This window comes from Ailuropoda melanoleuca, chromosome 5 (assembly GCF_002007445.2).
Source record: "Ailuropoda melanoleuca isolate Jingjing chromosome 5, ASM200744v2, whole genome shotgun sequence".
In the NCBI taxonomy this organism is placed as follows: domain Eukaryota; kingdom Metazoa; phylum Chordata; class Mammalia; order Carnivora; family Ursidae; genus Ailuropoda; species Ailuropoda melanoleuca.
Window position 1 is genome coordinate 60,024,519 of NC_048222.1, and position 24,586 is coordinate 60,049,104.

The following is a 24,586-nucleotide window of genomic DNA, read 5'->3' on the forward strand; positions in this document are numbered from 1 at the left end:
CCAACTTCATTAATAACAGCCATCAACAGAATGTCCTGAGCATTGAATTCAGTAAAAACTCCTGAGGGAGAAGCTGGGAGCTTCTGAGTGAGTGACACCCGTCACTAGGAGGGTGTGGCTATATGTAAGCTCTGTGCCACCCACCCGGCCCCCATCCCTATGCTCTCTTCAACGTGGCTGTTTCTGACTTGCAATACACTTTATAACAAACTGGTAAGCATAAGTAAAGTGTTTTCCTGAGTTCTGTGCATCATTCTAGTGAATTATCAAACCTAAGGGGGGGATCATGGGAACCCCCAAATATGTAGTCAGCCAGGTAAAAGTGTGGGTGCCCTGGGACCGCATTTACAGGGGACATCTGAAGTGGGGAGAGTCTTGTGGGGCTGAGCCCTTAACCTGTAGGGTCCGAGCCCTGGGAGTTAACGCCAGAATTGTTGGACACCCCCTTGATGTCAGAGACTGCTTGATGGAAAAACCTACATTTGGTGTGGGAATGTTAAAAGTGGTGTCAGAAAATATTACTCAGGAGCCAATAAGAATTTCTGACATTGGGGCTCCTGGGTGGCACAGCGGTTAGGCGTCTGCCTTCGGCTCAAGGCGTGATCCCGGCGTTATGGGATCGAGCCCCACATCAGGCTTCCTCCGCTATGAGCCTGCTTCTTCCTCTCCCACTCCCCCTGCTTGTTCCCTCTCTCGCTGGCTGTCTCTATCTCTGTCAAATAAATAAATAAAAACTTTAAAAAAAAAAAAATTTCTGACATTGACCTAAACCAAGTCTATGGCAACAACCAAAAAAAAACCCCACAATGACAGGAAGCAGCTGTCACACAATCTTAACCAGAAGGCAAACAGAAAGAAAGGCCAAACTTGACCCTGAAGTCAGCAAATAAGAAACAGAATATTTCTGTCAACGAAATAATTAGGAAGCATGCATCTAATATGACTTCTTAGTCTCTCAAGAAGATAGCCTAAAACATATTTACTTGTTTTTTAGGAAATAAGAATTAAGTACCAATGAGGGGCACCTGGGTGGTTCAGTTGGTTAAGCACCTGACTCTTGATTTTGGCTCAAGTCATGATCTCAGGGTTTTGAGATCAAGCCCTGTGATCTCCGTGCTAGGTGTGGAACCTGCTTATGGATGGATTTTCTCTCTCCATCTTTCTCTCTCTCCCTCTCCCTCTCTCTCTGCCCCGCCAACCCCTAGGGGGAAAAAAAGACTTAACTACCAAAGATACAGAAGAATGCAGCCACTCACACTCTTACAAGGTGAAACATACACTCTTAAAAAGTAAGGCAAATTTAACTTTCATTTAAAAAGTGCATGTAATACATTTTATAATTAAATAATGTCATGATTCTAAGTTAAATAAAAATTCTTCAGTTAATCCTAAATCACTTGAGTGCCCCCTGCAAGGGATCAACATAAATGCTTTGCTCTATCTGTAGTCTAACTGGCCAAGTAAAATCCCTGCTGACTAAAAGATACGACTGTAACCTGGGCATCTCCTACTTACATTACGGGCCGCTGGCTCCGGGCCCTGATCCAGACAAGTCTTTGGGACTCCACACTTTCCACTGCTGGCCCTTCGTGCAGCGGCAGTGCACAGCGCCCGGGTCAAAATCTCCCCAATCTCATGCCACGTGACATGCCACTCACTGGGTGTTAGCTAGGACACCTGGCTGAGTTCAGACACAGCTGGCCTCTAAGTAAGGATTATTCAGAGCATTATTTTTTTTCTTTTTTTAAAGATTTTGAGAGAGAGAACACAAACAGGGAGGAGGGGCAGAGGCAGAGGGAGAAGCAGACCCCACCCCCACCGTGAGCAGGGTACCTGAAGTGGGCTTGATCCCAGGACCCTGGGATCATGACCTGAGCCGAAGGCAGACAACTGCCCGAGCCCCCCAGGCGCCCCTATTCAGAGCATTCTTAATGAAAGATCCATTAGGCCAGCAAGACTTGTGGTTAACCTTTCAGCTACTTTTGCTCTTGCCCCAACAGTGGGTCTTTGTACGGTTCACAATTGCTTTACCTCAAGCCTACCACTGAGCAGGGCCCTCCTTTCTTCAGGTTTCAATAACCACAAAGCCAACTTTTAACTTGTCAGCTTAACACTTCCAAAATCTAAGCGAAAAATAGATAAGAAACAGCCTCCCCCTCTGGCCACCCAGTCTGCTCCTCCCACCCTGCCTTTCTGCCCCGGTTCCCTGGGCCAAGCTTACTCTGAGCTGTTTTGTCCTGATGCTCTGAATCCCTGTGGGTCCCAGTCTCTGAGACACGAGAGAGCCTTGTCCACGCAGCACAGGTGGGGCTCCAGAAAGGCCCCTCCTCCTCCCCATGCTCCTCCCCCTTGGGCTTCCTAGGCTGATTTACTTCTATGGGCCCTACAGTTATTTTCGGTTACATCTCAACCAAATTACTTCCAGAAGACAGGATTTGATAGGGAAAAGGGAGAAACTCATAATGATAATAGCTACTTTTACTAGGCATTACTAGTTGTTACTCTGAGACTCCTTACAATAGCTTTGGAAAGGGATTTTAGTATCTCTGTTTTACAGTTGAGAAAACTGACATTTAGTATAAGGTTAGAGAACTTTCCTAAGGTTATATCACTAATTTAAGCAGTAGAGTTTAATTCAAATTGATTTCTCAATTGAGTTCTCGCAGCCTTAGACCTAAGAGATAATTGAAGGAAAATGCCTACCAGCTGAATTTTATTGACATTCGAATTTAAAGTAACTTCTGCCCCGTGGAGTGGAGTGGGAGGAAATCTACAAATTGAGAGAAAAAACATTACGTTTCTTGGGGAGGGCTGAGATACAATAGTAGCATTGATATAATTTTTGAAGAGCCCTTAACTTTTAGAAATATATACTGAGATTCTTAAAATTGAAATGATTTGGAATTTGCTTGAAAATACTATAGGGAGGTGGAGTAGGTAGGAGCTTAGAAGACACAAGACTGACCATGAGTTGATAATAATTTGAAGCCAACTATGGATATATAAGGGCATTCGCCATGGCAGTGTATTTTTGTATAAACTGAAAAGTTTCCACAATAAAAAAAATGACTGAAACAGCAAAAAACAAAAATCAAAAACCAGTGTCTCAGAGTGGGCAGTGGCTCTACTTTTTAGTCACTGAAATGGTAAGTTGTGGGCATATTTCAAGAAATAGCAAGATAATAGAGATATGAGAACTGGCAACACAATTATAATCGTACTTCCCTCCCGGCTACTCACAGGGCCCGCACCTGAGCCCCCACCCCCACTGGAGGTAGTGATACTACTTTAGAAATGGGCAAACTGAGGCTCAGAGAGGCAAGATGATCTTCCAAATATCACACAATGAGTCAGTGGCAGGGCTAGAGCCACCGTGAGTCCTTTATGGGAATGGCAGTCTTTCTGAGTGCCCCTGGAGCAGGAACTAGCAAGTCAGAGGAGAAGGACTTCACGCAGCTCCAGATCTTGAGACAGCCTCTCTGCCGGCAGGGCCTGGCCAGGCACAAGAGTCCTACAATCCCAAGTGGCCCCACGCACCATCTCCCAGAGAGGCAGGACTCTAGGCAAGGACAGATCCAGGTTTTACGGTCATTACGCCTATACAATTTAGGGACCGAAATGACAAATACAAAATTAGATGTGACAGTTAATATTAACTTTGAATGAGAGAAGAAATCACAATAACTGGATTCTTGGTGATTCAGGACTCTTTCCTCTGACATCTCCTTGAGGCAATTTATCAGAAATACAAGCATAGAAATACTTCCTGGTTGTAACCTGGCTGCCCCTCCCCTCCTGAAACTCCCTGTACCCACGAGGACCTGGTCAAGAGATTGGCCCTGATGCTTAAACTTCATGTGCTTCTGGAGAAATCCACCTCTAGTGCTCACAGCACTCCTTTAGGGCACTCTGCCCACCCACCCCTCTGGGACTCACAACTCTCTCCTTCTACCAGTCCTGAGTTTTGCCAGTCCCCCTCTGACTTATGGCTTCTTTGGACCAGCAGAAGCTAGATCCTGTAAAACTGGTTCATCACTATCCTACGGCAGATTTCTATGTGCTGGACACTGCGCTGGGCACTGGAGGTGGTCACATTATCTTCATTTTACAACCAAAAAAAGTAAGGCTGCAGAAGACTGGTTATAGTTCTCAAGGGTACACAAGCCAATAAAAAAAGGGGAAAAAATTAAATAATAATAAAAAATAAAATAAAATAAAAACAGGATTCAACCAGAGGAGATAGAAAAGAGCGAGAGAGAGAAGAAAAGCAAACATCATCACTTTCCCTAGTACATGGAGAATTCTCCTGGGAATTGGCTCACACAGTTACGGAGGTTGACAAATGCAGAGATCTGCAGTCAGCAAGCTGGAGACCTAGGAGAGCCAATGGTGCGGTTTTCGTCCAAAGGTCAGCAGGCTCGAGACCCGGGAAGAGCTCATGTTGCGGTTCGAGTGTTAGGCAGGAGAAAACCACTGTCCCAGCTCAAGGCAGTCAGGCAGGAAGGATTCTCTCCTAGCAGGAGGCTCAGCCTTTTTGTTCTCTTCAGACCCTCAACTGATTGGATGAGGCGACCCACGTTGGAAGGGCAATCTGCTTTACAGATTCCTCCAGAGACACCTCCACAGACCCACCCCGAATACCGTTTGACCAACTGTCTGGGCATCCTGTGCCCCAGTCAAGTGGACACATAAAATTAACTATCATACCCTGACATAACCTATAAAATGGCAAGTCCAAATACGGAAAAATCTCAGGAAGGAAATTGTTACTATGACTGGATAAGTATCATTTTTGGATCTCAAGAAAATGCCAAACGTTGTCTCATAAATACTATGGTTCCTTAATACGGTCTCATCTTACCCTGAAATACGCGCAAATGAAGGAGGCAGCCATGTTTGCAGTACTTATCAATGGCACAGGATTCGACACTTCATGAAGACTTCCTGGAGATGTTTTGAGTCCAACTATATTAATAATGTTTTTAATTGTATTTTATGATTGTTTGACATTTGGGAGCCTAGTCCTAGTGAGACTGCCCTTCCAGTGCTGGCTAACCCCTAGAGAGAGTAAATAACTTGTCTGGGAGCACACCTCTGTTATGTAAACCAAACCATCCAGAGCCCACACATTGCACCACTTCCTCCATCTGGCTTTCACACTCCAGAAGGCAATATTCTGACGCCCTAATTATCCCAGAGCCCGACATCAGACAACTGGGGTTGCCCCTATGCCCCAAAACCCACTAAAACTTATTCAAATTAGCCAACCCCAAACCTGGTCAGCCCCTTCCCCCTGCCTCACAATAACTACAATACAGGCTTTGCCCATGTCTTCCCCTCAATTTTCCTGCCAGGTGCTTCCCCACATGGCCCAACGTGGTGTATCGTGCTTCTGTTCCTAGTAGTCATCTCCTGAAATGTTGGAAGATTTTAGATGTTCAACCAATTTTTTTCTCTGCTCCTTCTCCTTACATATCCACTCAACTGTCAGGTGGCGAGCATTTAAAAAGCAATCTAATTACATATGACTGTGGAATGCTATAATTATGTGGGTGATTGGGCCAAAGCTTTACAACTAAACAACACAGATACAGTGTGATTTTTTAATGCAATAATTACTCTGAAGACTACAGCAGTGGACTTTCCTTTCCTTTGTCATACTCTTATTACCTGCTCTACCTAAATGAGCTATCTTCTCCACCAAGGTAAAGTTTTTCACATCCTTTTTATCCATTGAACCTTGATAATTGGAAGGGTCATCAGCCAGAGGTGCTCAGAAAGGTGTTTAAGGAAGGAGTTTGCTACAGGATATAAATGTATGTGCATAGCCATACCTATGCTAAACTTGTCTCAGTCATACAGTGGCTAAATTTGCAGAACCCAAAATCAGGAAACATAATCTAAGCTACTTTATTTATACGTTTATTTCCTGCACAAAAGATCTGCAAATTAAATTATATTTAGCTATGCTAAATGTGTAAGTGTATCTTTGTGGCAAGAATAGAGTTACATGAAATCTACATGCTGCTAAGACTATTTCTACCAGTATTTCATTCAGGATCTGCTACACACAAGGACCTGTGCTGATGGACGGAAATGTCCCCATCCCATTCCTGCTCCCATTCCCAGTCTATTAGCTTTAGGTGCGAAGGGAAGAAGAGCAGACTTGCCAATGAATGCTAATGTAGGCCAAGAATAAGGTAAGTCAAATTTCAGGGGAAAGTCTTTTTTAAATATTATAAGGTCTAATTTGAATATTGGAATGTTTAAAATAAGCCATAAATAAGCTAGAAGAAATTTTAAGTGGACATTTACATCACCGGTAAGATTTAAAAAAAAAAAAAAAAAACCTCTCTTAGCATAACACCTTAGCATAACAAAAATCAGGTCAATGGTTTGAATACTTAAACAGTTTTCGAACCTTTTTTTAAAGATTTTTTATTTATTTGAAAGAGGGAGAGAGCATGAGCAGAGGGGAGGGGGGAGTAGAGGAAAGGCGAAGGGAGGGGTAGAGGGAAGAGGAAGGGAGGGGTAGAGGGGAAGGGAGGGGAGGAGCAAAGTGAGAGGGAGAAGCCGACTCCAGCTGAGCAGAAAGTCTGACACCGGGGCTCAATCCCAGGACCCCCATGACCTGAGCTGAAGGCAGGTGCTTAACCAACTGAGCCACCCAGGCACCCCTTTTTTTGAAACTTTTGTTCTAGTCTTTATTCCCCCCCTCCCCCTCCATCCACTCCACACCCACTTCTGCCCAGCTCAGGCCCTGAACTGCTGACAACATCACCAGGACTCCCTTGCCCTCTGCTTTCTGGTTGGTTTAGTCAGTGGTAAGCATTAGCCGAGAGAGCAGAAAGAGTAGTTGGGGTATTTCCTCCCCATTTTTTCTCTACTTTGGGCCATGCCTGAGTTGGACAATGGATGGAGGCTGAAAGAATGTTGAAGAGCATGATAGAAAAGTTTAGATTGTCTTGAGTGCTCTGTAAAAGTATGACGATTATCAACAATCAGGTTGGGGAAGGTTCAGGAGGAAGTGAGGAGCACCATGGGGAAAAAATAAATCACCACAAACAGACAATGAATAGACGTACAAACAATATAGGCTCTGCTGGTGAGGGTTTAAAATGAAATGAGGGGGGCGCCTGGGTGGCACAGCGGTTAAGCGTCTGCCTTCGGCTCAAGGCGTGATCCCGGCGTTCTGGGATCGAGCCCCACATCAGGCTCCCTCCGCTATGAGCCTGCTTCCCTCTCCCACTCCCCCTGCTTGTGTTCCCTCTCTCGCTGGCTGTCTCTATTTCTGTCGAATAAATAAATAAAAATCTTTGAAAAAAAAATAAAATGAAATGAGGAACATGTTATTGAACACTAGAGAAAAGGGATCCTTGTGACAGAGGAGCAGAAGCTTAAGATAATTGTGTCCTACAGTTATGTGGAAATAGAATTATGTGGAAAAGTAGAAATTGAACATTTAGCTGAGGATATGTCCAAGCCAAGTGTTGATGGTGCAGCCAGATTTCTTCGTGCTGCTTTTAGGAAAATGTGAAAGAAAAGAGATAAAACTAGGACTACCAAGTGGCAAACACTCGCTACATTTCATGACAAGCAAGGATGGCCCAGAGGCTGGAGCGCAGAGCCATAGAGGATTATTCCCAGGCTTTGAAACCTAATGGAATTTGTCCAACTCGATTTTAAAATTCCTTGGGACCAGCGACTCCTTTCTTTCCTTACGTTTTTTCCTTTTTTGAACCAGATCCTATGTAACTTTTATCCTCTGCCTATGCTACCACTGTATTTTAGGAGCAGATAACGTGTTTCTTTGGTTTCACAGACCCACAGATCAACAGGAATTGTGCCCTAGGATGCCTCATACCTACAGCCTCACTCATACATAATTTAGATTATTCAGAAGATGAAACTGAGACTCTGGACCTAATGAGACTCAAAGTCGATTTTGTATCTTAGTTAATACTCTGATCAGGGATCTCTTTGGGGACCGTGGAGTGAATGTATTTTGTATATGGGATAAGTATGAATCTTTGGGAGCCAGAGTATGAACAGTGTGGCAGGCAGAATAATCCCCCCTCCCGAAGATGTCCTAACCCCTGGAACCTATGCATATGTTACGTTGGAAGCTAAAGGGACTTTGCTGATGTGATTAAGTTAAAGACGTTGAGATGAGAAAAGTAGCCTGCATGACGCAGGTGGGCCCACGTACAGATGGGATGGATCCTCAAAAGCCAAGAAACTTTCCCAGCTGTGGCCAGAGGGAAGGCGTGACTCTGCAAGAAAGGTCAGAGAGATACAAAGCTGCCAGCTATGATAATGGAGGCAGGGGTTCACAAACCAAAGATGTGGGCAGCACCTAGAAACTGGAAAAGAAAAAGGAAAAAACGAAAACAAAACCAGATTCTCTCTTGGAGCTTCCGAAAAGAACGTGGCTCTGCTGGCACTTTGACTTTCTAGTGAGACCCATGCTGGACTTCTGAGCTACCATACTGTAGGAACAGAAAATTGTGTTGCTTAAGTGACCAAGTCCATGGTAATCTGTCAGAGCAGCAGTCGGAAACCGATGCATCATCTTACTCAAGCTTCACAACCATCCCATGAAGTAGGTATTGTTATTCCCATTTACCGTTGCTGAAACTGAGGTTCAGAGAAGTGACATTCTAGTTAAATCTAAGAGCTTGGATATAAACCCAGATTTTTGAAAGTCAACCCTAACACTCCTTCCACTAACCCAGAGATGGTGGAGGTGTAGAAAATAAAGGTAGCCCATTTTTTAGCAACTGTTCCTAGGGAGGTGGCCAGAGAGTTCGATGCTACACTCTTGGTAGACTACAGAGGTTTTCTGCCTGCTACCACCCACTATCTTGACCATCCCAGGGATGACAGGAACAGTCCAACGGGGATAGACACAACCGGAATCTAGAACCACAGCCCAAAACCACCAAGAGGTTTCAATCTCTCTGGGAAAAGAGATGCGTCAAAATGCCAACAAATAACTGAGTGATCACAAGAAAGTTCCAAGAAGGGCAAGGAAGATAACATAATTTATAGAATCGGCTTGAGCTGGAGGGAATAGAGCAAGTGCGACCTAGACTGGACGTCAGGCCATGGCTGAGATCAGGGTACTTCAGGAGGGTATAGTCATGGGGGGACAAGGGAGCACCACGTAGTCCATTCTCCCTGGAAAGTAAGTTCTGCCAGTGCAAGGATCCCATGTGACATGCTCACCGTGTTAGTCTCAGCAGCTAGCACAGTGCCTGCCACAACGAAGGATCTCAGTAATTGTCTTAGTCCGTCCATCCTACTATAAAATACCACAGATATAAATAGAAATTTATTTCTCACAGTTCTGGAGGCTGGAAAGTCCAAGGTCAAGGCACCAGCATGGTCAGCTGAGGGCCTTTTTCCTGTGTCCTCACCTGTTAGAATTGGCTCTGGATCTCTCTGGACCCTCTTTTGTAAGGCAATAATCCCATTCACGAAGGCTCATGACTTCATCACTTCCCAAAGACTCCACCAACTAATACCATTACCTTTGCGGGATAGGAGTTCAACAGATGAATATCGGAGGGAGTACGAACATTCAGACCACAGCGGTCATATTTGCTTTAAAACATGAATTAAAGGATGAACAGATGTATGGGACTTAATTCATTCCAAAAAAAATTTACAGAGTGTGGAGGAAAACACAAAGTTCTAGGATGTGCCCCTTCTCGAGCTACTGAGAGAATGATGTGCATACTTCTAACTTTCCCCGTTAGCAACAAAGTACAATGTAATCAATACGAGCCAAACACCTGAGGTGTTCTGATGAGAGAGAGTAATCAGTGAAAGGTTGGTGAAACAGAAGCCGAGCAGGAGACTGGCAGCAGTTGACAAGCGGAGATGCACCAAGAGAAGGGAAGAGAACAAGTGAATCAATCAGAGATGGTGACTGCCCCATGCATCTCACTGCAGCTTTCTCTGCCCTGCTCTGAGCCCTGAGAGCTGACCTGTGGGGTTGGCATCAACTCCCCTGCTCATCTGAAAGCCTTAACTCTTACGGGGTGGCCCTCAGCTACAACTCTTTCTTCAGGGATTTTTTTTTTTTTAAGATTTTATTTATTTGAGGGAGAGAGGGAGGGACAGACATGAGCATCAGGGAGAGGGAGCAGCAAACTCCCTATGGAGCAGGGAGCCCGCTGATTCGGGGCTCGATCCCAGGACCCCAAGATCATGGCCTGAGCCAAAGGCAGATGCTTAACCGACTGTGGCAGCCGGGTGCTCCTCTCAGGGTTCTGGTAATCACGCCCTCTGTTTGCTTTTGCAGGCCTCGCATCGATACAATTGCTTCACCACTCTCGTTGGTTTCTCTTAACCTTGCCCACACCTTTGTAAATAGTTATTGTATTAAACCCTTCTTAATAACATGTTTGAATGTGCCGACTGCTTCCCAGAGACCCTGGCTGATAAGGTGGAAAGGCCCAGAACATGTTTGGGCAATGGAAGGCCAACCAGATTTGGCCCCTGTTCAGAGGAGTAGAAAAGTAGACAAGAAAGAAATACTACAGCCCAATTCTGAAGGGCCATACTAGGGAACTGAGGCTTTCTACTGAAAATCAGCTTTGAGAAGTGACAGAGGGAATAGTTTTGAGAAAATGAAATGGGTATCAGGGGGCAATTTTTTAAAAGGATTTATTTCTCTCTTTATGTATCTATGTATCTATCTGGGAGAGAGCGCAAGCAGGAGGGGGAGCAGAGGGACAGGGACAAGCAGACTCCGTGCTCAGTGCAGAGCCTGACCCAGGGCTCAGTCCCACAAGCCTGAGATCACGACCTGAGCCGAAATCAAGACTCAGGTGCTCAACTGACGAACCACGCAGGCGCCCCTCAGGGAGCACCTTAAATAGGAGAGTCAAACCAGTTCTGGAAGTCCAGTTTGGAGGCCAGCACAGTGGTCTAGGTGTGAGTGATAAGGCCCGGATCAGGCGCTGGCATTAGAAATGCAAATAAAGATTCAGATAAGAATGAGAAGAGGAAGGAGAATGATTGACGGAGAGGTGGGAAGGGCACCCTGGGATAAAAGTCAAAGTTGACAGCTAGGTAGCAGAAGAGAGAGGAAGTACGTGAAACAGGAAACAGGGCAACAGGACAGGCAAGGTAAGGGCCTGTGTGGGTTCATTTTGGGGAGTTAGGTTTGAGGTTTGGGGAACAGAATCACCTACAGTGAGCATCAGGTAACCGCGGGCAAGGAGGGCAACCTACAGCAGATGGGCATCCCCGGGGAAGGCAGAAATGATGGGAGAAGCATAAGTAACTGAAGCTTGGGCTGGCAGCTTAACCCCAGACAACTGCAGTTCTATCTAAGGGTCACAGGTCACAGAGCAGCAATCCGCAGGCCAAACGCAGACCAGAGCTGTGTTCTGGCTCATGGTTTTCTTACATTTTTCATTAGCACCAACATTAAAAATTTTGGCTATCTAACCCAAAAAAATTCCAAATTCTTGGCCCGATAACACCAGGCCCACATTCTCCTGTATCAAGCCTCAGCTGGAGCTGAGCAGTCATGGGTTCCAGTTCACCCCAGCCCCACCCAGTCTACATTGCTCATTTGTGTCACCTGCCGGGCCCGGGCGTGCATTTGAACTCACGGTCCCTGCTAATGGTCCCTGGAAGTTCCCGATGCCTGAGGAGATCCCCTGCGGGAAGTACAGAGGATGAATTGGAGCAATTTAGTTGAGTTCAGCATTTCCGAGTGTTTGCTCTGTGCCAAGCATCATGCCAGATGCTGTGGGGACCACAGTGAAAAAGAATGGTCCGTCTGTTTTACCAGGAGACCACGAATACAAGCCCCCACTAAGTGGCTGTTTCAGAAACTCAGGCAGCAGTGAGGGCTTGGAATAGACAAGGTGACCAGAGATGAAGGTGTAAATACAAAACACGTGCCGAATGGAAATTTGTGTGACACATTAGCGATAGGGGACAAAGAAGGAAGAATGTGAACGATGACCTTGCTCAGGTGGATATAATGAAGAGAGGGTGTAAGTAACAGTGTTGGATTACTCAGGGTACGGTCAAGGTCCAAAGCAGGGTGGGAGAGATGGAAACCACGCCCCCTAAAAGTCCAGCGAGTGGTGTTCTGCGAGGACAAATGCTGGTGGCGCCCTGCCTCTTGGCACATCTCCTCTTGAGTAATGGCAGCGCTGTCACCACCTGTGTGTTCGGGAACTGGATTACTATATTGTTAGCAAACAGACAAAATTGAGCAATCTTCGTTTAGGGCTGCAGGGCCATGGTAGAACTCTACAGAGCTGTTATAAAAATTAAACATTTTAATATTTTAACATTAAGTATTAAGCCATGGAGCCAATGCCCTGGTAGTGGACCGAGAGAAAATCATTCAGGAAACAAATATCATGTAATGCTCCCTGATGATTCAGGGGTTAGAGCACATTGGGGTTCGTTAGTTCCCTCTTTAGGAACAAAGCATAAGAAATATCTTTGAAGAGTTACTGATAGTGTTACCAGTGAGGACTTGGCAATGAAACAGCGGTCCCCTTTGCTGCTAAGAAAGTTCCTACCAGTTTCCCTAGCCTATACTCATTTTACAATCAAGAACGCCTTATAATGAGGGAGGGACTGACAATTTCATCAAGCCATATATTTGCTAAGCAGAAAACAAAAATTCTACTTACCGAAGGAAAATGCTTGCACTCCAACTTTGGAAAAGGAAGAAATGAGTCAGTCAATTGGATTATTTCAACTGAAAGTTAGAGGTTTTGATTGAGTAATATTGGCAGGGCGGGGGGTGGGGTGGGGTGTGCCTTGCTTTTCTGCTTGCGTTAGCCAATGAGAGCGTGGCCACTCATGTTCTGGTGTGTGAATAATCACAATTTAGCTCTCCTTCAAGTCCATCATTCACAGTTGGCCTCTAGTCAAGTATACTGCAGGCTTCCTTTCAACGTCTGCATATGCCTATGTGTGCCCAACCCCAGACCGCAGAACAGGACACACTGGAGAGGGAGGCCTGATGAGGAATTAATTTGTTCCCAGTCACACAGAGGGGGTTGGCTTAGGCTCAGTCTGTTAAATGATCACAATAAAATTACTCATCAGGCTCAGAAGTGCTGGGCTTCCTGCTCAGTCTCCCATACAAGAAGGCTCTGAAGGGTAGAATTTCATTACAAACAAGGACTGGCCAATTAATCAGGCATATTATCCCTGGAATCTAGTGTGTGAGGTCTTAACACAATGAGAAAAGACTCTAATTACAAGTTATATATCTGTTGTTTGAACATGATTGAAGAGATGCCAAACTCAATCCTTTAATGGTTAGAACAGAACGAGGGGTAGGCTAGGTAGGAGGCGTGCCAGGTCGCCTAAGCTCGTGTCTGTCCTATGTCTAACCAAATGACGCGGTTCCCCTTCCTGGTGAAGCTTTGTCTGAGGGTGTGTCAGGAGTCAGGGAGTCAGAAGCCTGGGTCCACATTCCAGGCAGTGCCAGGCAGGGCTCATCCTTAACCATTCTGGGCCATGCTGTTTTCACCAATGGATAAAGGACTGGAGTGGGAGTCTTCAAAGGTCCCTTCCTTTTCTAAAACACTGTGATCTTCTAAATGAGGGGGAAAGGGAAATGCAGGTTCACAAGCAGGTTCTCAAATGGGAATACTTGTTCTCCTAACTCCTTAGATTGATCTGAGCTGTGAATTATTGCAGCACAGAATGACAAAGGTATAACCAGGCCTGCCCCTGCTGTCTCTTCCTCTTCTAAGAACATCAGTCATATTGGATTAGGCCCCACCCTATGATCTCATTTAATCTTAATTACCTTTTTAAGGGCCCTATTTCCAAATATAGTCACAGTCCAAGGCACTGGGATTAGGGCTTCAACATAGGAATTTTGAGAGGACACAATCCAATCCATAACACCATTAGCCCCAGTGTGTTCTACATTTCCTACTCCTTTCAAAGTTCTCTTCCCATCTTGCTGCCCTCAATTTAGCACTTTTACAAAGTAAACCTCAGGGCTGGCTGGCTGGACCTACTTTTCGTCTTCCTGTTACCATCCACATTTGTTGGATTACATAGACTTTTAAGGCTGGGAATTAAGCAGCAACTAGTTAGGGAGTACATGGGTGGCTCAGTCGGTTAAGCGTCTGACTTTGGCTCAGGTCATGATCTTCGGGTCCTAGGATAGAGCGCCCCACCTCAGGCTTCCCCGAGTGGGGAATCTGCTTGTCCCTCTCCCTCTGCCCCTCTCCTGCTCATGGGCAGGCTCTCTCTCCCCCCACCCTCCCTTAAGTAAATAAATAAAATCTTAAAAAAAAAAAAAAACTAGTTGGCTTCAAGCCTAGTCTGGGCAGCTTCTAGCAACTTCCCCCCACTGCTGCTATGTACCAAGTCTTCAGGGTCAGAGAGGAGTTACATAGTGGGTGGTGGGGCAGGGAAAGGTAAGAAGAAAAGAGGAAAAAGAAATGTGCATCTATGCCCAGAAATGCCTCATCATGGGTCTGTCTCCATTCCCTATTAGACATTTCCTGTGTTACAACATATCAGATTAACAAGCCTAGACACAGGAAAGATGGAAGAGAAACCGTTCTGCAGAGGAATCCTGGTTTCCCAACAACATCCAATTTCATTTTCTCTGGCAGAACACTAGCCACACAGACCCACTCACACAACCTATCAGCCCTGACATCTCAAACACTCCAGCTCCAGATGTGTTGATATATTTGTTTAACCCGTTAAAAAAAAAAAAGCCCAAATTTTAAATAGTCATATCTCAAATCACCAGCTATCTCCTTAATGAATTTTGGGTTTTTTAGATGTAATCATAAGCAACCCTCTCCACCCCCCTTATTCATCAATAAATATTTATTGAGCACCTTCCATATACCAGGACTGGGGATACCAACGATGATGGCCATAAGCTTGTAGTCCAGTGAGGGAGACAGGCAGGTTCTAATAAATGGTATTTATTTCACACCTCTGTGCCAGGTATGGTGCTAGGTACTTAAATAGATGGGAAGACACAATTATCTCCACTGTGCAATGAAAAAGCTAAGGTGGAAAGAAGTGCAAAAGCCAAGGTCATGCTGCTAGTCAGTGGAAGTGTCAAGACCACAGCCATGTCACCTGACCTCTGGGAGTGCCCTTTCCACTCTGCAGGGATCTTAACCTGAGGCCTGTGAACTTGAATGGAAAAAAAAAAATCACATCTTTATTTTCACTAATCTCTAACTGAAATTTAACATTTTCTTCAATTATACATATAGGCAAAAATCACAGCAGTATTAGTACCTATGATTGCCACCAATAGAAATCACAGGCCGTGGGGCACCTGGGTGGCTCAGTCAGTTAGGCATCTGCCTTTGGCTCCGGTCACCATTCTGGGCCTCCAGCCCTGCCTCCGGCTCCCTTCTCAGTGGGAAGTCTGCTTCTCCCTCTGCCTCTCCACCCTGCTTCTGCTCTCACTCTCTCTCCTGTGCTCCGTCTCTCTCTCAAATAAATAAAATCTTTTTAAAAGCATCGCAGCTGTTTTCTTGTATCACAGGTGTTGCCTATATCTTGAAATACTGTTTACCCGCATTACTACTTCAAAATTATGGTAGCTCTTAGATCCGCTGCTGATCGTTAAAGCATTAGGTTTTCTTTAAAGCACATATGTTACTACATTATAAATTCTTTTAATATTTTGATATGTGTTTTGGAATAGTTTCCTTTATAATACTCCGCCTTCTATTTTATAGCTTTAAAAGTATTGTTCTGAGAAGGCATCCTCAGTCTCCCCAGAACTGCCTGCCGAAGGGGTACGTGGCACAGAAACGGGTCAGAACCCTACATTATACAACGAGAAGCCAGGCTCTCCTCACTACGTCTTTGAGCACGAAGCGAGGTGGGGATTTTCATGATTAAGAGAGAAGAGCAAACGATAAGAGCCCCAATTCCACCAGAGAATTCTTTCTCTCCTTTCCACCAACTCCCGTTCAGCACGTGCCCTAAATGCTTTCCTCTGCTTGCTCCAGCCGAAGCTGATTCCTCCAGTGTCCCCCTCCGTCCGACGCGCGGCGTCAGTGCATAACTGGGTCCCCACTGCGGGCGGATGGGCTGGTGTCAACCTCCGATCCCTGAGACTGAGCACTTAACTCGCGTCCCGGAACGGCGCTAAGTGACATATTCAACAAGTGGAACGCGTCAGAAATTCCCACACACCAAGACCACGGATACTTCGGTTTTCAACCGCCCCTCTCAGGTTGGCCTCTCCGCGCCCCCGAAACCCGACACTCCGGGAAGGAAGCAAGAGCCCCCACAGTCAAGCTCCAGACAAGGGCAGCAGGAGCTGCGGGTGTCGCGCGTGGGGAAGGAGGGTGAAGCGCGATGGTACGCGCACAGTGCCAGCTGCGTGGGCAGAGTGGCCCAACAACCAGCCTCTGGCGTGACCTCTGTCCCCTCCCGGTCCCCCACCCCTGGCCGAGGGCCCGAGATCGGCCGCCGGAGGCCTCTTACCCAGGGGCGAGCGGAGCTTCCGGCCACAGTGTTGGCGCAGCAAAAGCTGCAGCTCCCTGCCCCGGCTCACCGCCTCGGCTGGGGCCCCGCCCGCCCGCCTGCCCGGCCTCCGGGCGGATGCTAGAGGCGGGGAGAGCGGGGCTCCCCCCAAGAAAGGTCCGGAAAGGTCGTGCCGCTGCCCCGCCTGGCGCCCGAGCCCGACACCGCGGCCAAGTGCAGACGACACCCAGGCTTGGAGTGCGCCCGGAGGACAGAGCCAGGGACGCGGGTCCTGCCGGCCCGGGGCGCTGCCCGCCGCTGCACCCTGGCCCCTACGCCTAGCGCTCTCCCGAGGGCGGCGGCGTCCTCGCGCGTGTCAGCGGAGGGCAAGGAGGCCACCTGTTACGCCCGCCTCCCCATCCCCCACGCCCTCCTGCCCCACCCCCTCTCCGGGCCGGCGCCGCGTAACTGGGAGGGGCAAAGCGGAGGCCCCGCTCTGGATAAAGGCCGGGCAGTTTGGGTTGGGTCGTCTGGGCGTACCTCTGCTGGGTTCCCAGCACGTCCCAGGAAAACAGTTACTCCCGCGCACACTTAACAGATAAGGCCACCGCGGCCCGGAGTAGCCCAACGACTCGCTTCGGTAAACGCTGGAGCCGCTCTCTTAGCCCAGGGAGCAGGCTGGGGTCAGCGGGCTTCAGCCTCTGGCCTTCACACCGTCTGCCATCCTACTTTCACGACTGGACGTTTTCAGTTGGGTGCTCTTTCAACGGAGTTGCAAAGGGTGGATGAGCGGTTCTTCGCAAAACAGATCAAGCAGCACCTTTGTGTAATAAATACAGGGTGTCCCAAAAGTCTTACTACAATTTTAAGCTGTTTAAGACGTTGGAAACTAAGACACTGATGAAAGAAATTAAGAAGACGCAAATGTAAAGACAGTTCATGCTCGTGAGTTGAATTACTGTCGTTAAACTGTCCATACTACTCAAAGCAATCCATAGGTCCGATGCAATCTTTATAAAAATTTCAATGACATTATTTTTCCAAAAAAATAAAACAAATCATCCTAAAATTTGTATGGAACCACAAGACCCAGCATATCTACGGGAATCTAGAGAAAAAAGAACAAAGCTGGAGGCATCCTGAATCACCTAAGACCCCTCCTTCTCCTTCCAAGAAAGCAGGGACTGTAACATCAGACAGCCAGGAAGGGGGCTAAGAGTTTACTCACTCACTCATGCAATCCCTCTTTCAACCGCCACTCCCCAGTCCCTGCCTACTATGTGTCACGCAAGTCCTGTGCCTGCTCCCTGGCCCTACACTGTTGACAAAACCTGACTTGTGGGGCTTGCAAAGTAGTAAAAGTGCGCTTGCAGAGATGGGAATCTAGGAAAAGCATCATTAAAGGGCGGGAAGAGGAAGCACTGAAAGGAACACAACCCAATCCAAGAATATTTAAGAGAAGGAAAAGCAAACCGACAGGGCTCTGGGAAGACGTGCCGACTCCTGAGCAGGCAGAGAGAGCCAGCACAGGAATGGGCAGGAATAGGGAATGGAACAGAGAAAGAGGCCTTCGGCGAATGAGAAAGGGACGGTGGGAAGGAAGGGCACGTAGAGAGGCTGTTTCTGCAAACGGGCAGCTTTAAATAGCACTCTCTCCTTGGCTCCTCGGCAAGCCCCGCGCCCTCATCCCTGCCCGTTCTTCCCTGGGTGGATGGGCAGCTAGCGAAAAGGCTCAATCCCCGGCCCCAGCACACCCACCCTAGCTGAGAGCGCTGCAGGCGGCAGGTGATGTCCGCTTTGGAGACGCTGCAGTGAGACCTCTAGGGGGGCTGGGGACGGAACTGTTCCTCCCGCGTCTGCACCGGCGGTGGTGCACAGTCATCCAGCCAGACCTCCGGGCAGTGTCAGAACCGCAGCAGGGTGGGCAGACAGGGCATAATGATTGTGTACTATGCCCATTTTTTAAAAGGCAGCCCCAACATCTCCCAAATGTGCTGCATATCAAATAATAACCAAAATTGCTATCGGGCTCCAGGCTAGCTAGAGTTTCCCCATCTGTTACACAGAAGATGAAGTTGTTTTTCAGACCAGAAGCACTGATGTGTATGGACGTTCTTCACCAACTCCAGAGGGTTCTATCTCAATCAGCGTTCTTGGTCCCAAGCAGGAAACAAGCTCTGGATACCCTATGTAGAAAAGGGCTCTTAAAGGCTCTCGGGGCTTCACGGAACCATCAAAATGATGAAGTGATGATGACAGGAATCAAGATGGCTCTGCAGAATCAAAACCCAGAAAGCACAATACCATCTGGCGGCACCGAGAATGCTCCGAATGCCCTGACAAATGACACAAATATAAAGAAAATGAGAATTCGAGTCCTCGGTGGGAGTGTCCACTGACCAAATCTATGTCAAAGGCCAGCACCCGTAGCTACTGAAGCAGAGAGAGAGCACATTCGGTCCCTCTTCCACCAGTGTTCTTTTTAATTCACATTTGATAAGCACTGGGAGGGCTCGTCATTCAAGGAAAAACTCAGAATTTGGGGAGAGTATGGTGATCTAAGGCCTTTGTGAACCCTGAAGCAGGTAGCAATTCTCACACTTGTCCATTTACCACTTTTCTACACATTTTGAACAACACAGGGAGCTCTAGGGGGCTATGAAGTTGCTACAAGCATTGCCCTGGCAGGCCTGGGGACTCCCAGGGTTCCAGATGCAGCATGAAGAATGGAGGGAACTGGGGCCTGGTTTGTGGTAAGTCTATTAAATTTAGTTGGGCATTTGACACAACCCTGAAAAGGTTGCTGGGTGCCTGAAGAGAGCAGTAAGCGGGTGAAAGCAAGCAGCCTTTTTTCCGACAGCCAACGGCATTAGCCCTGGGGTTGCCAACATCCAAGATCCAAAGCGGGCCCTGCCCAGGGTCTTTCTCCAGGAAATACCACTTTTAGGCTTCCTTGTTTTCTCTCTCGACTATGCTCTACTTTTGTCCTTTCTTATGTGCATTCTCTCTCCTGACACTGATTTCTCACTTTTCTATCCGGTGTCTCTTTCTCCCCCAGGAGTTTTAACCTCTACTACCACCTCGTGCCCAAAATACAGCCTTGTCAAACAGGAGAGAAGTCATGATGAAAATGGAATAAAAAGGCTTACCCTCTATAGAACCTGTATTGCGCATTTGAAAGCAGGTCATTTTGTGGATAAGCGGTATCATCCAGCTGGGACCCAGGAGACAGAGGGCCTAAACTGTCCTTATTGTTGGGAAGAAAACCCTCAAAGGCATGTTGAACGGTTTGTTACATACACATGTGATAGGATAGCAGGACTAAGGGGCTGTGTTAGTCTAGGCATTGTGAGAAGCAGATGCCAATACAGAATTCAACATGCAAGGATTTTATTGGGAAACTCTTGGGAGAGAAAAGGAGGGAAATGGAGAAAGTTGAGATAACCATCAGAGTACGATGCAAGTCTGACCCTAAAAAAAGAGAGGGAAGAACGGTTGAATGGAAGCTTTCTAGACGGCTGTGTAGTCTACAGAAGGTTCAGCAAACCCATCAGGCCAAAGTCAGCTATTAGGGGAGACCTATGATCTCCCAGGCAGAGCCAGCTTAATGAGATTGCAACCTGTAGTCGCACAGGGCCCACACCTGGTTTAATGCTCTGCTGTCGCCATCTTGAAATTCTTAATAAAATTTGAACAAGGGGCCCTGGGCTTGCCTTAGTCTCCCTGCTGAGCTCAGGCATTGGCTAGGAGCAGCCCATAGGAAGCACACTCTGGCAAAAATGGGGCGGTGGAATTCAGAGTGAAGCAGCTGAGGCCTTTGCTCGGTTGTGTTCCTATTGTTGGGAGAGCTGTGAGGCGTGGACTCCCGGCCCCCACAGCCCACCTCCTGTGCACACAGATCTCCTTCTGCACAGAGGTGCAGAAAGCAGCTCCTCCGTGAGCCTCCTGGCCTCCCTCCTGAGGAGCAACTGAGAAGAGGGAATTTACTGGAGGAATGACAGTCCCCCAAGATCATCACAGTTGATCCCAAGGCCACAGTGAATACTCACCTTCTCCCTTCTCCAACATCCATTCTAAACTCCTTTCAGCCTCTGCTCTCACCTTGGCAGGTCTTGGGACGTACCCAGTGGTGTGACCCAAGCTTTATTCCTGCAGGGTTTGAACACTTGATAGTCATTGCCTCCCTTCTCAGGCTGGGTGGCTGCATGTGTTCTAGTCACAGTTACAATGGGACGGGGAGTAGCGGAGGTGCCCACATGAATCACCGGAGTCCCACACATACTCCTCCTGGCCCCCACAGTGTAAAAGCAGCCCCCCACCCCACTCCTGGTGATAAGCTTCAGTTACTCCCGCTAGTGTGGCAACTCCCCTCTTGCCTGCCGTCCCTGACACAAAACTCCAAAGTGCCTTGTCGGCAGCCATAACTTCTCATTCAATGGGGCCTTCGCTGTGCCTCTGGCGAGGGCGTTCCCTTTGGGGACCAGGCCCCTCAACCATGCAGAGCCCAGGGTTGCAAGGAAAGGAAGCACAAATTCCCTGGGGGTCATTAAGAATGATGGTAAGTTAGGCCATTCCTGCTTCCAGCCCTTGGTTTTCAGAGCCCTGTATCCATCTTACTGAGAACACAGCACCGTATAGAGGGCTCGGATTTAATAAATACACACACCATGTCCTGGAGGACAGGCTCCACCGTTTCAGGGTGCTCTCTCAGAGCCGGAGCGCCTGGGTGAGTGCAGAAGGCCATTCCAGCGGTCTGCCAGACCAGCTACCTCTGCGTGGTGCGGTACAAGACGGAACCTGAGGATCTCATGGTTGTGATCCACTCCTACCTCTCCTCCACTTGAAGGACATCCCCTGGTTGGACACTCTGCTAAATGGGATTCCATACCTGTGGATGAGACGCTTATGCCTCCAGAGCAAAGTGTTGGCTGAGACTGTGGGCAGGGAAAACAGACATTCAATTGACAGTTTGCTTCAGGGTTAACTCTCCCACCTCCTGCTGTAATACGGTCTGAGAGAGCTGGGGCTCTCGGATATCCATGACCCATTTTATTGATGACATCCAGTGACTAGACAGGAGGAGCAGAGGGGCTGGGTGCTGCAGGCCTCGATAAAATGCATGCACTTCAGAGGATGGGAGAAAACTCTATGAAGAGTCAGGAATAGGCCATTTCTGTGACTTTTTTAGAGTTCTAGCATCAGGGGGTATTCCAGGATATCCCCATCCAAAATAACAGACAAACTGCTGCATCGTACCATCCTGTCACAAAGAAGGAAGCACCTTGCAGACCTCTTTGTGTTCTAAAGGCAACACATCCCACCCTGGGGATATTTTCTGGCCCACTGGGTGACACAGAAGGCTGCCAGCTTCAAGCAGAGCTGAAGCAGGAAAGGGTGTTGCAAAAGGTTCAAGCCAGTGCCGTCAGCCCTGCCGGCTGCCCCCCCCCCATGGTGCTCGATGGGTCAGTGGCAGGAAAAGATGCAGTATGGCCACTGTACAGAGCTGTGGCTCCAGCAGACCCGTCGTAAACTGGACTTTATGCACGACCTCCTTTTTCACCTTGTCCTCATAGGCCCCCGTTCCAAGGAGGCCATGATGCTCCTTTGGGTCTCTCTGGAACAGTGTCAACTCAGAACCTTCTGTCCAACAGTCCTAGTGTACAGTCACCCAAGTAAGTGGCCATGGGGTCCTTTGAGGAAGGACCGGGGGGATTACTGCAGTCTATACGTGCCAGAGTGTTGCAGGGCCCTTCCTCCAGCCGCCTCTTGTCAGTGGGATCCAGATCTCAAAATGGACTCAGTCAGGGAACTGGCAGAGATCATGACTTGAAGTGAAGTGACTGCCCTCAGCTTCTTGCTCTTCCAATTCTGCTTTTTCTTCTTCTTCCTTTTTTTTAATACATAAGGGATCCGTAAACAATAGCCCATGGACCAAATCAAACCAACTACCAGTTTGTGTAAAGTGTTTTTGATACACAGCTACACGCATTTGTTGACATAGCGTCTACGGCTGCTTTTGTACTACAACACCTGAAGTGGCCTACAAAACCTAAAATATTTACTATCTAGTCCTTTACCAAAAAACTTTGCTGACTCCTGTCATAGATGCTAAGCAGCATGCTTGCTGACTGCCTATTTTGCCCCCAGATGCAAACCGACACCACCCTCCATTAACCATCACTACAACGCCCTGCGGGCAAAGCCCACTGACTGCCCCCCAACCTGGCCTTCTGGTGAGTGAGGTAATTCTGGCCTTGGGACTTCCAACAGTTAGGTGCCACTCCTGGCCTCAATCAGTCTTCACATATGCTAACATGCTTAGTTTATAATCACATCTCAGAATTTCCACCATCCATGGCCTGCAAAACTTCTTAGTGACATTGGTGCCCCTCTTGGCAGTGTGTCCTGTGCATTCTCACGGGACATATTCTCTGTGGGTCTTCTGGCCTTACGTAAAATACCCTTCCCACATGCCCACTTCCATCAACTGACCTCTTTATTCCTTCTTGTACTACTGTCTGCTGGGACGAAGAAGAAAAGGAAGTAAGTTTAGGGGGGAAGCATCCTAAACTGCTGAGCAGAGCTTCAGTGATGCCAATGGGGAGTCCTTTAGCCAAAGCTGACCATCAGGGGAAGGCCCATCTCTCCCAGGAGCAGACCACTGGCTAGGAGCAGGCTGTGGGAAGCCTGCCTCCGTGCAAATGCAGAGAGGCCTCCGAGCACGGCAGCTGGTGCCCTAGGTCGGTCCCCGAAGGTAGAGGTGTGTGAGGCATAGTCTCATGGCCACGACGGGAACAGGGCGGAGGGGACACAGCCTGCTTTAAATGCCAGTCTGCATCCTTAATATCAGGTCTGACTCGTAAGGTGGCCCAAGCTGCTGCTCAGTCTGTCGCCTCTCTCGGGGAGTGGAGGGTGGGTCAGTGAGTAAGAGGACTCCAGGAGGGACTGCAGAGATGGAAGTGACTCGTGTGCCTCACCTCCTCCCCTTACCATTACACTTTTAACCCAGACGGGAAAGGGGCATCTGCCCTCATTCAGAAGCAGTCTCTTCTCTGCTCCCCTATTCTCAGAGGGTACGTTGTGGACCTCAAGGTTTGTCTGCGGCCCAGACCACGAGGCAGTCAACAGCCAGGAACACCTCATCCAAGACGAATTCATTTGCCTGGATGCGGCCACTGCACTGAACAGAGAGGCTGGTGCCACTATGAAGTGAAAACAACAGTCCAGAAGCCAATGCTCCTTGACAGCCACAGAACGTGAGGTGTCTTAATGCTCGGTCAGTTATGCTGGAAAAGTGTCAGGTGCACCTCAGGTCTGCATGCTTACTCCCAAGGGAAACTCAATTACTTAGGGTCCTCTAGTGAGAAAACCTGGCCTCCAGCTCTGACTGTGCTCTTCCCCCAGAGCTATTACAGTACAGAAGAGACAGGGCTGAGAGGCAGGCTGAAGATCCAGAAATGCAGGCTCAGCACGGCAACATCAAAGGTAGCTTTCCTGGGGTGGTGGTGGTGTACTGGGGGGTACACCAGGGGGTACTGTAAAATGTCTCAGAACAGCCATACTGGGAATGCCCTGGCCATTCCGGAGTTGTTCGTTTCTCCTAGTGGCTTGGCTTGGCTTCTGTCTACTCCAGCATCACGACCATCTCAAGGCAAGGCTCCTGAGCCACGTCTCACCCAGTTCCAGTCTCTCTGTTGCTTGTTTCTATCAGAGAGGTGTGGAGCTTCGCCGCTGGTCTAGAATTTAAACAGCCTCGCAGGAAAATCGAAGATTCTGTGCAGTCTTTCCACTTGCCTCTCTCCTAATGGAGAAACTCAGGCCTCCTCCACTTCTGCTCTTCCAACATTATCAGAACGGATTAAGGGAATTAGATGAAATGGTATATCCACGTAACTCCCTATCATTGGTATAGTTTTATCAAAAGAGTTAAGGTAAAGCTCTTAAGTTCTATTATTTATTTTTTTAAAGATTTTATTTATTTGAGACAGAGCGAGAGAAGACGAGCAGGCGATTGGGGCAGAGGGAGAAGGAGAAGCAGGCTCCCCACTGACCAGGGAGCCCGATGCAGGACTCGATCCCATGACTCAGGGATCGTGATCTGAGCTGAAGGCAGACGCTTAAC

At 47.9% G+C, this 24,586-nt stretch overlaps 2 protein-coding genes across 4 annotated transcripts in view; both read right to left on the bottom strand.

Annotated features, from left to right (window-relative positions):
- SQOR (sulfide quinone oxidoreductase) overlaps positions 1–16,813 on the bottom strand; it is a 54,131-nt gene extending 37,318 nt beyond the window's left edge. Inside the window, exon 1 of the mRNA XM_002927896.4 lies at positions 16,486–16,813. The gene's annotated coding sequence lies outside the window, so the exon portion shown is untranslated. The remainder of the gene's footprint in view (positions 1–16,485) is intronic.
- The window catches only part of BLOC1S6 (biogenesis of lysosomal organelles complex 1 subunit 6), a 51,272-nt gene that overhangs the window by 3,354 nt on the left and 23,332 nt on the right, over positions 1–24,586 (bottom strand). The window contains exons 6-7 of one of the 3 annotated variants that reach the window (XR_004625664.1): positions 20,514–22,351; positions 19,838–20,432 (exon numbers count right to left, since the gene is read on the bottom strand). Coding sequence is in view for 2 of the 3 variants with exons in the window: in XM_034661028.1 (XP_034516919.1) it covers positions 22,234–22,351 (118 nt within the window). In the remaining variant the exon portion in view is untranslated. Of the gene's footprint in view, positions 1–2,703; positions 2,771–19,837; positions 22,352–24,586 lie in introns of those variants that run through there. The other 2 variants (XM_034661029.1, XM_034661028.1) reach the window with 2 other exon arrangements.